This window comes from Dasypus novemcinctus, chromosome 21, assembly GCF_030445035.2.
Source record: "Dasypus novemcinctus isolate mDasNov1 chromosome 21, mDasNov1.1.hap2, whole genome shotgun sequence".
NCBI classification, from domain to species: Eukaryota; Metazoa; Chordata; class Mammalia; order Cingulata; family Dasypodidae; genus Dasypus; species Dasypus novemcinctus.
In genome coordinates this window covers 35,071,327-35,086,614 of record NC_080693.1, presented here as the reverse complement: position 1 = coordinate 35,086,614, position 15,288 = coordinate 35,071,327, and the positions used below count along the sequence as shown (strand labels likewise).

The 15,288-nt window shown below is 50.0% G+C and overlaps 1 protein-coding gene across 1 annotated transcript; it reads left to right on the top strand.

Annotated features, from left to right (window-relative positions):
* The first annotated feature begins 3,108 nt into the window (after window positions 1–3,108).
* On the top strand, window positions 3,109–14,709 carry PIPOX (pipecolic acid and sarcosine oxidase). Its single transcript, XM_004454339.4, has 8 exons — window positions 3,109–3,368; window positions 4,572–4,720; window positions 11,271–11,484; window positions 11,748–11,930; window positions 12,429–12,581; window positions 12,948–13,106; window positions 13,659–13,734; window positions 14,033–14,709. Exons 1-8 carry the CDS (start codon window positions 3,255–3,257, stop codon window positions 14,161–14,163), a joined length of 1,179 nt encoding a protein of 392 aa, XP_004454396.1. The 5' UTR covers window positions 3,109–3,254; the 3' UTR covers window positions 14,164–14,709.
* Window positions 14,710–15,288: the final 579 nt, after the last annotated feature.

The following is a 15,288-nucleotide window of genomic DNA, read 5'->3' as shown; positions in this document are numbered from 1 at the left end:
GGCACGGGAAGTGTGGGCGGCGCCATTCCTCAGCAGGCTGCTCCCTCCTTCGCGCTGGGAGGCTCTCCTTATGGGTGCACTCCTTGCGCGTGGGGCTCCCCTACGCGGGGGACACCCCTGTGTAGCACGGCACTCCTTGCGCGCATCAGCACTGCACATGGGCCAGCTCCACACGGGTCAAGGAGGCCCGGGGCTTGAACCGCGGACCTCCCATGTGGTAGACAGACACATTAACTAACCACTGGGCCAAAGTCTGTTTCCCTGCTTGTCATTTTGAATAGCTACATAGTATTCCATTGTGTCAACATGCCAGATTCAGCTATTCCCCTTTGCGGTGTTTTTTATTTTTTATTGTTATTTTTTTAATAAAAGCACAGATACAGATGTCTTCTTGCAAATGCCTTTTCCCCATCTTGGGTATTTCCTTGGGGTATAGTTCTCCAGTAGAATTTCTAGGTCAAAAAGTATGAACCATTTTACCGTTCTTGCTGTACCTTGCAAGAGCATTCTTAGAAGGCCAAGACAATCTGAATTGCCACAGCATTCCATCCCCATCCCACAGTAATGACAACATAAGATTTTTATCATTTTTATTTATTTTTACTCATTTAGTAGGCACATAATAGTATCTTGACGTTACTTAATGCTCATTTCTTTCACTGCTACTGAGCCTGGGCACTCTTCCATGTGAGGATTTATTGTCTGTTTTTTCTTGGGTGTAAACTGTACATCTCCTCTGACATCTTATCAAGAGGAATCCGAGGGCTGACCTTATATATTTATATCAAGCCTTTCCATACTTAAAATCTTACATTTTTCTCAGTTATATCTGCCATTTTTCACTCTAGGGGAGCTGTCCGACGGTTGCCAGGCAGATGCTGGACTGTCTCGTGGGGTGGGGTGGGGTGGAGCTGAGATGACTTCTGGACTCCAGAGTGATTTTAATTTTTTCAGAAGAAAAAAAGAAAGCCAGTCAGATAGTATCCCCTCTCTAGGCCCTGTTTTCATAGGAAAGGAAGGGCTCGCTGAGAGAACAGCTGGCTGCCAAGGCCACTCTGGGGCATTCTTTGCAGAACGAGGGACATTGCTGGGCAGTGGGTGGCCTGTGCCGAGGCTGAGCAGGTGCCTGCAGCCACATGGATTTCCCGGTTCATCATTTCTCCCACTCAAAGTATGGCCATGAGAGAAAAAGAAAAAGTATTGAAATCAGACTCCTCAGAACAACTGCTGGCTAATTCTCAGCAGAGCATGGTGGTTAAGAAGATGGATTCTGGGGAAGCAGATTTGGCCCATCGGATAGGGCGTCTGCCTACCATGCGGGAGTCCGCGGTTCAAACCCCGGGCCTCCTGACCGTGTGATGAGCTGGCCCATGCGCAGTGCTGATGCACGCAAGGAGTGCCCTGCCACATAGGGGTGTCCCCCACATAGGGGAGGACCATCCACAAGGAGTGCGCCCCGTAAAGAGAGCTGCCCTGTGAGAAGAAAGCGCAGGCTGCCCAGGAATGGTGCCGCACGCACGGAGAGCTGATACAGCAAGATGATGCAACAAAACGAGATAGATTCCTGGTGCCACTGACAAGAATATAAGCGGACACAGAAGAACACACAGCGAATGGACACAGAGAATAGACAACGGGGGGAAGGGGAGAAATAAATTAAAAAAATAAATCTTTAAAAAAAAAAGAAGATGGATTCTGGATCAGACAAACCTAGGTCCACATCTCCATTCCTTTGTTTACCAGGCGTGTGGCTTTGGGCAAGTTATAACCTCTGTAAGTCTTAGTGTCTTGGGCTGGAAAGGGGTGCTTCAGTTATTGCTGTGTAAGAGGCCACCCCAAAACTTAGTGGCTAAAGACAATGACCAATTTATTCTATACCATGATTTTGCAGATGGGAATTCAGGCGGGGCTCAGCTGGGTGATTCTTCTGCTCTTTGTGATTGATCGGGCCACTCAGTGGTATTTGGCCGGTGGCTGGGCTGGAAGGTCGAAGATGGCTTCACTCTCATGTCTGGCCCTTTGTCAGCTCCAGCAGCGTCCCTGTCCTGCTCCATGATGTCTCAGAGCCTATCTCTGTGGTCTCTCCAACAGGGTATTTGGACTTCCAAATTGTCAACTCAGAGCTCCAAGAGTGAGTGTCCCAAACAAGAAGTGGAGGCTGCCAGATTCTTCAGGTCTGGGCCAGAAACTGGCACAGCGTTTCTTCTGCCGTATTCTATGGGTCAAGGCAGTCACAGAGCCCGTGCCAGGAAGAATGTCAAAGAAATCGAGGCTATCTTTAATCTGCCAAAAGTGAGGATAAAAGCATTTACGCCTAGGGCTGTGAGGATTAAACAAGATAACGCGTGTGGCAGCAGATTTACCGTGAGGCTAATGAAACTTCCATTGCCGGGGCCTTAGTGACACCATCTCTTCCACGTCCTGACACCTAATTTTGAATTCATAACTTTTCTTTTTCTGGAAAACATTCCAAATTGCATAAGAAGAAGGCCCTACAAAACCTGGATCTGTCTTGGCTGAGTGTAGGAGCACTTTTTAGCACATTGCCTGGCACGGAGGGAGCACCCAACAAAAGGGTCCTCCATGCACGAGGCTGGCCCCCTCTTGGGGTTGGAGGAGAAGGCGCCTCTCATTTTCTTTTTTAATTTTTAAAGGACCATTTCTTCTTTTTAAAAATGGAAGCGAAACACACTGAGAATTGTTTTGTAATCACAAAACCGCCTTCCCACCTGCTCTTACATCTACCTCCCTGACCTCACCACCCGCCGGCAGGTGGGCCTTACACTGGGCATTGTGCCAAGTGCTTAGCTTGACCCTCTAGAAGCTCCAAAAGAAATCAGGCTGAAGAGAAAGAAGCCAGCAGGGGGAGGTAGCATTCCCGGTGCCCAGCTTCATCTAGGAGGCATTGATATTCTAGGGCCGAAGTCCAGAGACAAAGATCATAATGAGACAGGAAGGTGGCATAGGAAGGAGCCCATTTGCATGACAATAATTGAGCCAAGAATAGAAAGCTAGAGGGATGCAAGGGTGAGGCTGGCAGCTGAGCTGGGCTAAACCTCACAAATCAGACGACCCAGCTCTACTCTCTGGGGAGGTGGAGGCTGAGCTCCGTGCCAGGCTTTGGGGGAGGAAGGAGTGGGGAGAAGGCACAGTCCCAGGGAACTGTGGGAACTCTGGCCAGGCTGGACTTTGCCTTCCTCCTCCTCTTTCTGCTTTGTGAACTCTGTGGCTGTAGCACTGACTAAGCGAGCACCATGGCTTCCCAGAAAGAGCTCTTTGATGCCATTGTGATCGGGGCAGGTATCCAGGGCTGCTTCACCGCATACCACCTGGCCAAACACGAGAAGAGGGTTCTTCTGCTGGAGCAGGTAGGGTGCCCCCTTTGTCCTCTCGACCTCAACGACTGCCCTCTCCTCCCTTAGGGAGGAGTTTCCAGAGCCCAGCAGGCTATGCAGCTAGGCCAAAGGGCCTGCGAGACCAAGAATTCCACTCAATTTGTGCTTCATGTCAATTCAAAGGAAGTTTCACCCTCCCTCAGGTTTCTAGGTACATTTCTTCCTTCTACTGACTCTCGCGCCCTTGACCTTGAAGTGTCCCAGGTTCTGTTTTGTCCTTCTTGCCATCCAGTCTCTTCTGTTTCGAACTGGTTGACCCAGGCCAGAAAAATAACCCGTTCAGCTCTGGGAAACCTTTAGTAAAGATCATTTTGCCTGGATCATATGCCTGGCCTCTCACCCCAGAATCCAGCAGAGTCTTGTGTTTTTTCTGCTCACTACAGATAAATGTGGCCTCCTTGTTTGAACACAGGGGGTGAGACCGAAGTCTTGTTTTTCATTAACGAGGTGACCTCCTGCACGGTAGTCCACAGCGGCCACTGCACGTGCGAGTTGGCCCTGGGTATCTGCAGGGTCCTTTGGAGGAAGGTCACCCAGCCCACCGTCCAAAGCTTTCTACTACTGCGGGCTCTCTCCTTCCAGTCTGCCTGCAGCCCTCCAGGCTGGTTTTGCTTTACTCTTCTTGGTAATGAGCTGCAGTGGTTAGAAAACCTTTTCCATTTTTCTATCAGTTTTTTTCAAAACCCTTGGGGTTTGTGGTCAAATCTTGCAGAAAACTCCCCATCTTTTGCTGATTCCCAAGGTGATTCCCTTGTCCTGGATGATCCGAAGCCACGGAGAGATAAAATCAACATCAGTCTCTTTGTCTATGAAATGAGAGGGCTAGACTAGGATAAACTCACAGGTTCTTTCTAGTTCTGGATCTGTTTTAGTCCAAGTGGAGTGAGATTGCAGCAGGATGACCGAAGGGTAGCTGACGAAAGTAACTTACTGATGTGAAGGATGTTAGCAAAAAGGAAGCCTTCGTGCTACTGAAGAACTTCTAACTTCTTCGGTTCTTAGAACCAAATCAGTAAATTGGCCCTAAAGGGAGAATTTTGAAAAGACCGTATGCAAGTATTTGAAGAACAAGCGGTTGCTGGTTGACGGCATGCGATGAGATGGCTCCTCTTAAGGGGCTGTGGGGTGCAGTACAAGGCAACATCCTCACTTGTCTCTCTTGTCCTCCACTCCCAGTTCTTTCTACCGCATTCCCGAGGCAGCTCCCATGGACAAAGCCGGATTATCCGAAGGGCATACCCCCAAGATTTTTACACCCAGATGATGGAGGAGTGCTACCCTGCGTGGGCCCAGCTGGAACTTGAAGCTGGACACCAGCTGCACAGGTTCCTGTGGGTCTCGGGGAGGAATTCCTTGAGCCCAGAGGCCCCACCCCTTGGGAGGCAGTGCCATGAGCACTTGAGTCAGTGGGTGGGAGGGGCACAGCCTAGGGAAGAGCCAGACACCCAGAAACACTCTGCTCCCTGTAGTCAAGGTCTCCCAAAGGTCCACTGGCTCCTGCCAGGCTGTGAGTTCCAGGACTCAGTTCAGATTTTGTGTCCAAGGCTAGCAGAGGTTGAACTGGGAAAACTACTGGAATGACACTGTGCAGGCATCCTGCTTGGAATCGTCTGGAGTTGGTGTCCATGTGAGATTCTTTTAGGGCAGGAATTAAAATAGAGGTGGAAGCTACTTTGTGAACTCTTTACATTCCTACAAGTATCATTGTAACGTTTCACTGGTCCTCACCCCCAGTGTTGACCCTGTACATCCATTTCATTCTCTCTGAATCCCTCCTCCCACAGGAATGAAATGGGAATGCCCCTCAGACTGGATTGCTTGCCAGGAGTGAGCCTGCTGCTCCTTCCCTGGTGCTCCCATGGCTCTCTAACCTTCAAGACGCCCCAGCACACGCTGACCTTTCAGCACTCCTGCGGAAGAAGGCAGACAGCCCCTGCTGCAGAGAGGACCTTAACCACCCGTACTCCCAGCTCTGTGGCTTTTAACTGAACTCCCTACAAAACTTCGCCTCTGCCCTACAGGGTGGCAGTTATTTTAATGGCCGGGCGCCAAGAGGTTACTGTTCTGTTGCAAAAACACCATTAACTTAAGAACAAAGTGAAATCCATTATGCAAATACAGCCAGGGCAGCTAATTACAGATTGATTCCAACCGCAGGCAGCTAATGCACCCAGCACCCAAATAAAAGAGCACGTCTTGCTGAGGGGTGGCCTGGCCAAGGGACCCCTCTCTTGTCAGTCCTCTGTGCATTCTGCTGAGTATCTTGTATTGAATGAAGTGCCTGCGGCCTTGGAGGGCAAACTTCTTCCCAGCAGAGAACGAGGCAACTAAGATGTTAGGAGAATGCCTGGGATGTTTCAGAGGAAAGGTGATTTGATTATGTGCTCTACCTCATACCAGCTGTATGACCTTGAAAAAAGTTTCTTCACCTCTGTGCCTCACTTTTCCTTAGAAGGCTCTGTGAGGATTAAATGAGACTTTTGTTAAATACTTGTCACAGTGCCTAGCACCTTTTTTTTTTTAGATTTATTTTTTAAAATTTATTTCTCTCCCCTTCCCCACCCCAGTTTTCTGCTCTCTGTGTCCATTCACTGTGTGTTCTTCTGTGTCCGCTTGTATTCTTGTCAGCAGCACCCAGAATCTGTGTCTCGTTTTTTTGTTGCATCATCTTGCTGTGTCAGCTCTCCGTGTGTGCGGGGCCATTCCTGGGCAGGCTGCACTTTCTTTTGCGCTGGGCGGCTCTCCTTATGGGGCGCATTCCTTGCGCGTGGGGCTCCCCTATGCAGGGGACACCCCTGAGTGGCAGGGCACGCCTTGCGTGCATCAGCACTGCGCATGGGCCAGCTCCACACCGGTCAGGAGGCCCGGGGCTTGAACCTTGGACCTCCCATATAGTAGGCAGACACTCTCCGTTGGGCCAAGTCTGCTTCCCGAACACCTTTCAATAAATGGCAGCTCCTTCCATCCACTCTGGGTCAGCCGCATCCTGCCTCCTTTGAGAGATGGAGGAAGAGGGGCAGGCGGAGTCAGATGGGAGGCAGTCTCTGGGGCATCCAGGGGAACGGCTGCAGGAGACAGGGAAAGACTGTTGTCCAGGACAGCCTCATACTCTCATGATCCTCCTCTTTGTCAGGAGGGCAGGAATCTGGAAGGGCTTTGGAGCCAGTCGGACCTGGCTGCAAATCTCAGCTCTGACACATTTCCTAGCTGTGTGGTCTGGAGCAAGTCGTTTAACCTCTGTGAGACTCTGTTTTCTCATCTGTAAAATAGGGGTAATGAAACCTATTTCATGGGGCTGCTGTGAGGACAAGTATACAAAGGGCAAATGGTAATACTAGAGAACACGTATTTAGTGCTTACAATAAGGAACTAGTGGCATTCTTAGTACTCGACACATATTAGCTCATTTAATTCTCCCCACAACCTGATGGGAGGGGTGCTACTGTACAGCCAGGGCTTTAACCCATTAGTGTGAATCAGACAATCGCTATACTCTTGGTTTAGAACAGGGGTTGGTAAGCTTCCTGTAAATGACCACAGGAGTATGTATTTCAGGCTTTGCGGGCCATATGGTCTCTGTTGCAACTACTCAATTCTGCCAATTAGTCAACTCTGCTACTGTGGCATGAAAGTAGCCACAGATAATACGCAAACAAAAGTGTATGGCTGTGTTCCAATAAAACTTTATTTATGGACACCGGAATTCAAATTTCATAAAATTTTCATGTGTCACAAAATATTATTCTTCTTTTGGTTTTTAATCAACCTTAAAAAATATGAAAACCATCTTGGCTTGAGGGCCATACAAAAACAGGTGACAGGCCCAATTTGGCCCTCCAGTGGGAATTAGCTGACCCCTGGTCTAGAAGAAACTATTTACCTTGTCCATCCTCCTGTCTCCAAACAAGTCCATCCCTAACTCATCTCAGGCCAAAAGACTACTAATGTACATTTAAGGACAGGGAAACATCACAGTCCCTCTTAAAAGACCATTGCAATACCTCACAGCCTCAATCCCACATACACAAAATGAAGAATACTATGAATGTGCTTTGAAAACCCTTTGAAGTAACATAGAGCATTAGGTATTCTTCTTCTTCTATTATTAACAAGTCCTTTCTTTTGGCTAACCTAGTTACCCAGCACACTAATTTATTTGGTTCTTTTGTAATACAGAACAGATACTTCCCATTCTCAGAATGATTCTTGAATACGGCTCTATTTTGGGGCTAAAAGCTATTCTAATTCCTTTAGCTATTGCTTCTAATTCTGATTTTCTAAGTGATTCATCATCTTTGTGGTTCTTACTTCTCCTCAGGTTCTTCTAGAAGAGCCAGCACAATACCAAAATGATAGATAGGAGCATACTTAATGCTATTTGATGATGATGATTTTAAAAAAAGGAAAAAAAAAAAGAAGAAAACCTTTAGAAGTTGATAGTTAAGGTGATTGTTCAGTTCTTTCGATGCTGTTCTGCCGCTTCCTGTGACAGTGGCGTGCTGAACATGGGTGAGCTCAGAATATTTGCATGTTATGTTGGGAGCCCACAATGACATGTGTCGGATCACAAGGTCTGAATCTTTTGTGATGCGTACAGCCAGACTGCTGCAACCAACAGCAAATCCCAGTCCTGGGGCCCATCTCTTGCCTGCCCCGCCTTTCCCTTTGAGTTCTACTATCTAGCTCCTGACCCGGGCTGCCCCTGCTTCGCTGACAATCTCAGACAAGATCACAGCCGTAGGCAGTACAGCTGCTGGCAGAACCTGGTGGCCCCCTCCACAGCTGCCGCTTCCGGTGTCTGCGGAGTGTCTGGCTTGTCAGCCACATCCCCTCCCTGGAGCAGTCTTTGTTAACCAATTCTACCTCGGCCCGCTGAGCGGAAGATGAAACGCCGAGAGCGCCTCCGAAACCAACGAAGGCAGCAGCCATTACATTACGAGTCCCCATTCCAGTCCTTCCCCAAGAGGACCCTGGAGCTGGCTTGGCCTGGCACTTAGAGCCCTCAGAGGGGAAAGCTGGGGCCTGGGATGGGAGTGCTGGCAGACGCAGGGAGAGCTGGCTCTTCTCCCTTTATGCCCCCCTCTCCCCAACAATTTCTCCCTTTTCCATCCTTTACCCTGTCCTGTCAGAATGATTGGTAGAAATCCCTGATCACCAACTTCCTACGGCTTGACAGAGGCTTAAGCTGAACCACAGAGGAGTCCAAAAGGCCCCGGAGGAATCATCAATGCCCTCTTCCTCGGGCTGGAGCCAGCTGGAGTTGGGAGGGAAGCTTAGCTCACACCAAATGCTCTGGCCTCAGCGGGCGTCCAGGAGCGGGAGCTGCCCTCTCTCCAGCCCTGGCTCCCAGCGCCTCCTTTCTAGGCCAGCCTTGGCCGGTCATTTTCTGACCTCCCTTCTTTCCCAGGGATGCCCTTGTCCTTCAAGGCCTCCTTATCCTGGTAGCCCAGGTCTGGGCAGAAAAAGAGGAGAGGGAGGCCCGGAGCACAGGGGTGAAAAATTGATGCAGAATGAGCAGTCTGTTTATTGGGATCTAGGAAAAGCCATTAAGAAAATAAGCACTTAAATGATTTTCAATCTGCCCATGGAAGTCATCTATCTTCATACTGGGGGGAAAAGGCCTGTTCTCCAATCCCGGTCTTGATTGACTGATTTCCAATTCTCTAAGCATTTCCCACAGGAGCCTCTCACCTATCTCCCATAATGACAGGCCTTTGCATTTCCAGGCAGTGTTTTACATTTATTTCCGATTTGCTCATAATGGTCAAAAATCTCTCTCCAATCCGAGGCATTTCTCCAGTAGTGCACGGTTTCCCTCAGGCCAAATAGCTCAGCTGTGATCCACGGAAAATGAGAATTTCCCAAACGCATCTTCGGACTAGGGGAGGGTCCAGCGTCACAAATTCAGATTGGAAAACTTCCCACTGTTAGATCAATATCTGGGCTAAGAAATAAATGCCACAGGGGCAGAGAGCTGGAGCAAAATGATTACAATCGGCACAATTACATTCCCTGGCAGAATCAGCTCGCTGATTGCTCCTCGGGACGCGGCGCCCCCGCTTCATCCACCACAGGACCGTTTGGGAATTAGAACATCACTCAGCATTTCATAATTCCACAGATTCGCACACTGTCTCGGCATGAGCTCATTTTCCCCATGCAGTACACCCCTGTATGAGGAGTTCTTATTTCAAGGAAAATAGTAAGGAAGGAATGAAAGAAGAAAGGAAAAACAAAATATCAGCGTATCTGAGGGACCGAAGCTGGTATATTGCAGGCAGGGTTAGAACATGCTGCTTAGGAATTTTCAGGCCAGGCAGAGCCGGGTGGGGGTCAAGCCAGCTCTTTCCCAGAACGCTACTCGCCCATGGCCCCATCAGGTAAAAAGGGCTCAAGAACATACACCTTGGTGACTTCTTAATTATCCTATCAACCACAAAGTTTACTAGCAAGTTTTCATTATCTGAGAACCGATTTGAAGTGCTTTTGGGGACCACAGAGAAAAGACTGCCTGCTGACCTGTGGGGATTTCTACAGCGTCTTTCCTCTGACGAGCTTTGAAGAGGCAGAAGGCTGGCGTTGCTCTCTCTCGCTGGTGATGAACGCTGGGTAGGCGGGGGCCATGGCAAATGGATTGGGCACGCTGCGCGACTCTGTGTACTGACACCAGCCCCAGGGCCTGCTGTGTCCCTACCCCCTCCCGAGCTTCTCTTTAATCCCCCCAACCAGATAATGTGGGATTTGCGAGCATGTAATAGCCGTGAGACTCCATTACGGGCTATTACGAGCTTTATACGCAGTACCTGGGGATGGAGCGGGCTGACACTGGTGTCTGCAGCTGCTGAGACCCAGAGGGACCACGGGAATGACCCCAAGGGCCAAGGTGAGCCTTCATTGTTGAGATAACACCCCTCCCCCCCCCAAAAAAAAGAGCTCTGGTTTCTTGTAAGAGAGAGACAGGAGCATTCAAGAGAAACAGCTTCACAGACTAAGAGGAGTAAGGAGCACAAACAGGGAGGATTCGGGAAGAACAAGATCACAGAACCTGAATGGACTGCTGGACCCGTGGAGGCCATCTCCCGTGTTTCTGCACGGGTGGCTACTGGCATTTTGGGTGGGACCTTCTTGAGCTATGCGCGTTTTTGCCTCCCTGGCCCCTGTCCACCAAATACGAGTGACACCCCCCAGCACACTGTGCTAACTCCCCCCAAATGGCTCCCACTACGCTCCACGTCCCTGGACAGAAGGCTGTACCAGTCCTGCGGGGAACACTGCTAGGCCACCAGGCCTGTGCTACAGAAGAGGGAGCTGGTGCCCGGAGAGGTGAGTTCCCAGATCAAGGTCACACAGAGAGGTAATGCCAGGACGAGAACCAGAGCCTTAGAAGGAACCGAGAGACAGAGACCGACCCACAGGAAGGGACAAAACAGAACATGACAGGAAAAGGGAGATGGAAAAGAAACAGCAAGGGGGAGGGGGGAGAGGAAAGAGAATACGAAATAGATGAAAATATTGAATGGGGTCCGGGGACAGAAGAAGGAGATGGATTTTATCAAATTGGTTGAACGGCTACCACTTTCAAGGTGTGGAAGAGAAAAGAAACCCTAGATAGGATATCTGCTCTCAGGACCTGCTGACAAGGATGAGGATGGAGGGACAAGCAAACTGTTAGAGCCAGGGGCGGGCTTGACAGTGGACTAGAAACAAGCTTCATAATACGAGGACTTGATGACAGAACCTAGATGACTTTACCTAGATGAACACGGGTTGCCGAGTTCTCACATAGCTGAGAACCAGGGACCCCGGCTAACGAATGAGAATGAATGGCCTGGGGCTCTGACATATACCCTCACCCAGGGTCTTTTTCTTCCACAGGCAGACTGGGCTACTGCTACTGGCAATGAAGGAGAACCCAGAATTTCAGACAATCCAGAGCACTCTGTCTAGGCACAGGGTGGAACACCAGTATCTTCCATCTGAGGAGCTGAAGCAGCGCTTCCCAAATATTCGTCTGGCCAGGGGAGAAGTGGGCCTTTTGGACAAGTCTGGAGGAGTGCTCTATGCAGACAAGGCCCTCCGAGCCCTGCAGGTGAGGCCAGACAGCATCAGCGCAATGCAGCTCCCGCTCTGGGCATCCTCGGTCTCGAATGACTGTCCCAAATCTCTGTCCCCATGGCAGCCTGGCCCGACTACCTTAGCCTTGACCTTTAGGGCAGGGCAGTTTTATAAATCTGGCTCGGCCTTGTTCACAGATGCTGCACTCTCTTTTCTTCCCTAAGATGAGGGCTCTTGGTCCCCCAGGGTGAACCACATACACAGATAATTTGCCTTTTGCTCTTCCTGCCCTTTCAGGACATAATTCGACAGCTAGGAGGAATGGTACGTGATGGAGAGAAGGTGACAGAGATAAAACCAGGGCTCCCAGTTGTGGTGAAAACCACCTCCAGAAGTTACCAAGCCAAGAGCTTGATCATCACAACAGGTCCTTGGACCAACAGGCTCCTCCGTCCCCTGGGAATCCAGTTACCTCTCCAGGTAAGGGGACACCGGAAGCCTTGAGAGAAGAGGCTTTGGAGTCAGGTGATCTTATGTTTGAATCCTGGATCTGCCACTTACTAGTGGACAACCTTGGGCAAGTCAGTTCACTTTTCTGAGCCTCAGCTTTATTGTAGGTAAGATGGGGGGAATAGCTAACTTATAGGGCTATTTGAGAAATAAATTATATGATATAAATAAAGCCCTTAGGAGACTGCCTGGCATAGAGCAAGCATTCAATAAATATGAGCTATTGCTAACTCCTGGAGAAAGAGAAGTAGTGCTGGGGTACAGTTAGAGAAGAAGAAACAGAATTTAGGAGACTTTTGTGCATTATGTCATTGAATATGTACCATGTAAATCACATATAATGGCATGGGAATTGGATGTCCAGGTTTGTATTGAAGGGTTTCAGTACTCCAGAAGAAACTGCCCTGGTTGTTCATAGAGTCCCCCGGCTTTCCCCCTTCGTCTCTCACGTCCTCTCTCTGCTCTAAGACCCTGCGGATCAACGTGTGTTACTGGCGTGAGAAGGTTCCAGGGTGCTACGGCGTGTCCCAGGCCTTCCCATGCTTCCTGGGCCTGGACTTGAGCCAGGCTCCCCACCACGTCTATGGGCTGCCTTCAGCAGAGTATCCAGGGCTGATGAAGGTGAGCGGAAAGGCCGAGAGAACGCTGAGAGGTGCCCACGCCGACTTGGGGCAGTTGCTCTAACTTTCCCCTCAACAGACTCCCTCCGGTGGGGTGGGCAGCAGTAGAAGCCCACTTCACTCTTCCCTATTTGCAGTGCAAAACCCTCTGCTGTCCCGAGTCCTAAAAACCGTGGCCAACCCAGGGTTGGCGGGGGCAGGGCTGTGGACAGCTCGGCAACCTCAGGGGGCGACAGACTGTTCACCAGAATTGGGGAAGGCGGGACCGATGGATGGGGGACACTGTGTGCAAGCCCACCCCCTCGGCCGGGTGGGTTTGCGTGGAAGGCCGGCCCTCGCTGCTCACTCTGTTCTGATTGGGAGCCAGGTGTGCTATCACCACGGCAACAATGCAGACCCCGAGGAGCGGGACTGCCCCTCGGCATTCTCAGAGAGCCAAGACGTCCAGATCCTGTGTCGCCTTGTCAGAGATCACTTACCTGACCTAGAGCCCATGCCTGCCATCACGGAGCGCTGCATGTACACGGTGAGCGGTGCGGGCGGCCCGCTGGGCCCTCTCAGCCCTGGAGAGCAGGGGGGAAGGAAGACAGACGACCTTGCCCCCTCGCGTAGTGTGTGCCCTTAAACAAACGAGCTCATATCTGTGGGTCTGGTCACCTCTACCAGAGAGGGGCCCGCTAGGGACCATTCATATTCTTTTTCATTAGGAAACTAGGCTTATGCCTGGCAGTCCTTCACTACATTTCCCAGAAGAGCTCTAAAAGAATTTTTGGCAAGATGTTCCAGTTGAGCAGGCCTTAGGGACAGTGAGAAGAGACAGATGTCACCAGAGCCTGGAGCACCTTGGCTAAAGTTTTCTTGCAAGCATTAACTGAGCACCTACTGTGTTCATAGCTCTGGATGGCAAGAGATGAGAAAGACAGGCAGACCCAAAGGAGGCACCAGCAGAAAGCATTCCTTGTGCCATGTTCCTGTCCTTTCTGGAAAGAAACCCTGCCCGATCCTCCCACGCCAGAGCCTGCAGTTCTTCCTCCTTCCTCTATCCTCAGAGTACACGGGCATGATTGTTTCTTTCTAGAACACCCCCGATGAGCACTTCATTCTTGACTGCCACCCGAAGTACGACAACATTGTCATTGGGGCTGGATTCTCTGGTGAGCCCGAGGAAGGGAAGATGGGGTGTCGTAAAGCTGATCTACCTCAGCATCAGGCAAAATGATATTTCACACGCTCTTAGCTGGCCAGAAAAGTTCTGGAGCCTAGACGCTGAGTGTGTAGGGGGCCGGATAGTCAGAGAAGAAGGGGTATTCATGGTGGGAAGCAACTTCTGGCTGTGGGATGAGACTGAGAGGAGAGTTAGCCCTATCTGGTAAGTCGGGGCCCTCCTGTCTGGGTAAGATGGGCAAGCCTCTGGCTCTGAAGATGCTTGACGACCTACTCTCCTTTTCCTAGGGCATGGATTCAAGCTGTCTCCTGTCATAGGGAAGATCCTTTATGAATTAAGCATGAAATTAACACCGTCCTATGACTTGACACCTTTTCGAATCAGCCGCTTCCCAGGCCTGGGCAAAGCCCACCTCTGAGCCCCAGCCAGCAGCCTCCCTGCCGGGCCCAGGACCGGGAATAAGGCCCATTGCTGGTGAAGACGTCAGGTGGCCACGACAGCCTTTTCTCCTCCCTCTCGCGTCCCCCCAAATACCTGATGATTGGATCCACCCTCTTTTCCCAGCTGGCTCCCCAATCCCAGTATTTTCTTGTCCCAGAAGGTCAATCAGACATTCTACAATCAAAGAGTAGCAAGGACCTTTGAGAAGGATGTCTCAGCAGGGAGGAGCATAAGGACTGGCTTGGGAGACCAAGGTAGTTATTAAAATTCTCTCCCCAATCTAAATCAATCAATCAATCAATCAATCTCTCCCCGTGACAATCGATGAACTTGGGATGGGTTTGGCTAAACCTGTCCATGATGGCTTAAAAAGATCATTTCTACTAAATCATTACTGCCCTTGGAGTCCCTTTTCCTAAAACTAGAACCTCTATCACATACTCCCATAAAATCTGGCTCATTTGAGGTGTACAATAAATGTTTGTTGAACAAACAAATGAATAAATAACTGCATTGCATGAAAGTCCGCGGCGAGCTTTCTTTTCCATATGACCTCGTTTCTTTTGGGTGCTAATTGTCTAAAAAAATACCACAGACTTCATTACCCACGAATTCTTGGAGTCTTTAGCCCCTCAGTGCACTGCACCCCTTTTCTCTGGATTCTTCGTCTCGTCTTCATCCTCTTTCTGCTTTTACAAAGATGCTCAGCTCCCCAGTCTCTCATTAAGGTGTATGTTGTCAGGTCCTTATGAAGATGGAGCTGATATTCCAGAAAGAAAGAGAGAGACACACTCGCTTAGAAACCCTGTTCAATGTTTGAATGTTAAATGTGCCATTTTATTATCATTAGGATTGCTCCCACTTAATGAAACAGCATTAGCACTGAGTCGGCTGGCCTCCTCGCGCTAATTGCTTTGGAAGGGAACAGGCTCATAACTGCCCCGGGGTGGGTGGAGGGCTGGGGGGTGTCGACAGGGACTTGAGCAACACGCTGGATGTGCTCAGATGACGCCCAGGCAGAAGCTCCAGACTGGGGCAGCTCAACCTCAGAGAGCAGGAGTTAAAATGCTCTGGGGAGAGAAAAGCTGGGACTAGGTGGGGT

Bases quoted from the DNA above. Each gene is read 5' to 3' on its own strand.
- PIPOX (XM_004454339.4), top strand. From the start codon at position 3,255: ATGGCTTCCCAGAAAGAGCTCTTTGATGCCATTGTGATCGGGGCAGGT. The intron at 11,931-12,428 runs GTAAGGGGACAC...CTCTGCTCTAAG, and splicing joins GAATCCAGTTACCTCTCCAG to ACCCTGCGGATCAACGTGTG. The intron at 13,735-14,032 runs GTGAGCCCGAGG...TCCTTTTCCTAG, and splicing joins CATTGGGGCTGGATTCTCTG to GGCATGGATTCAAGCTGTCT.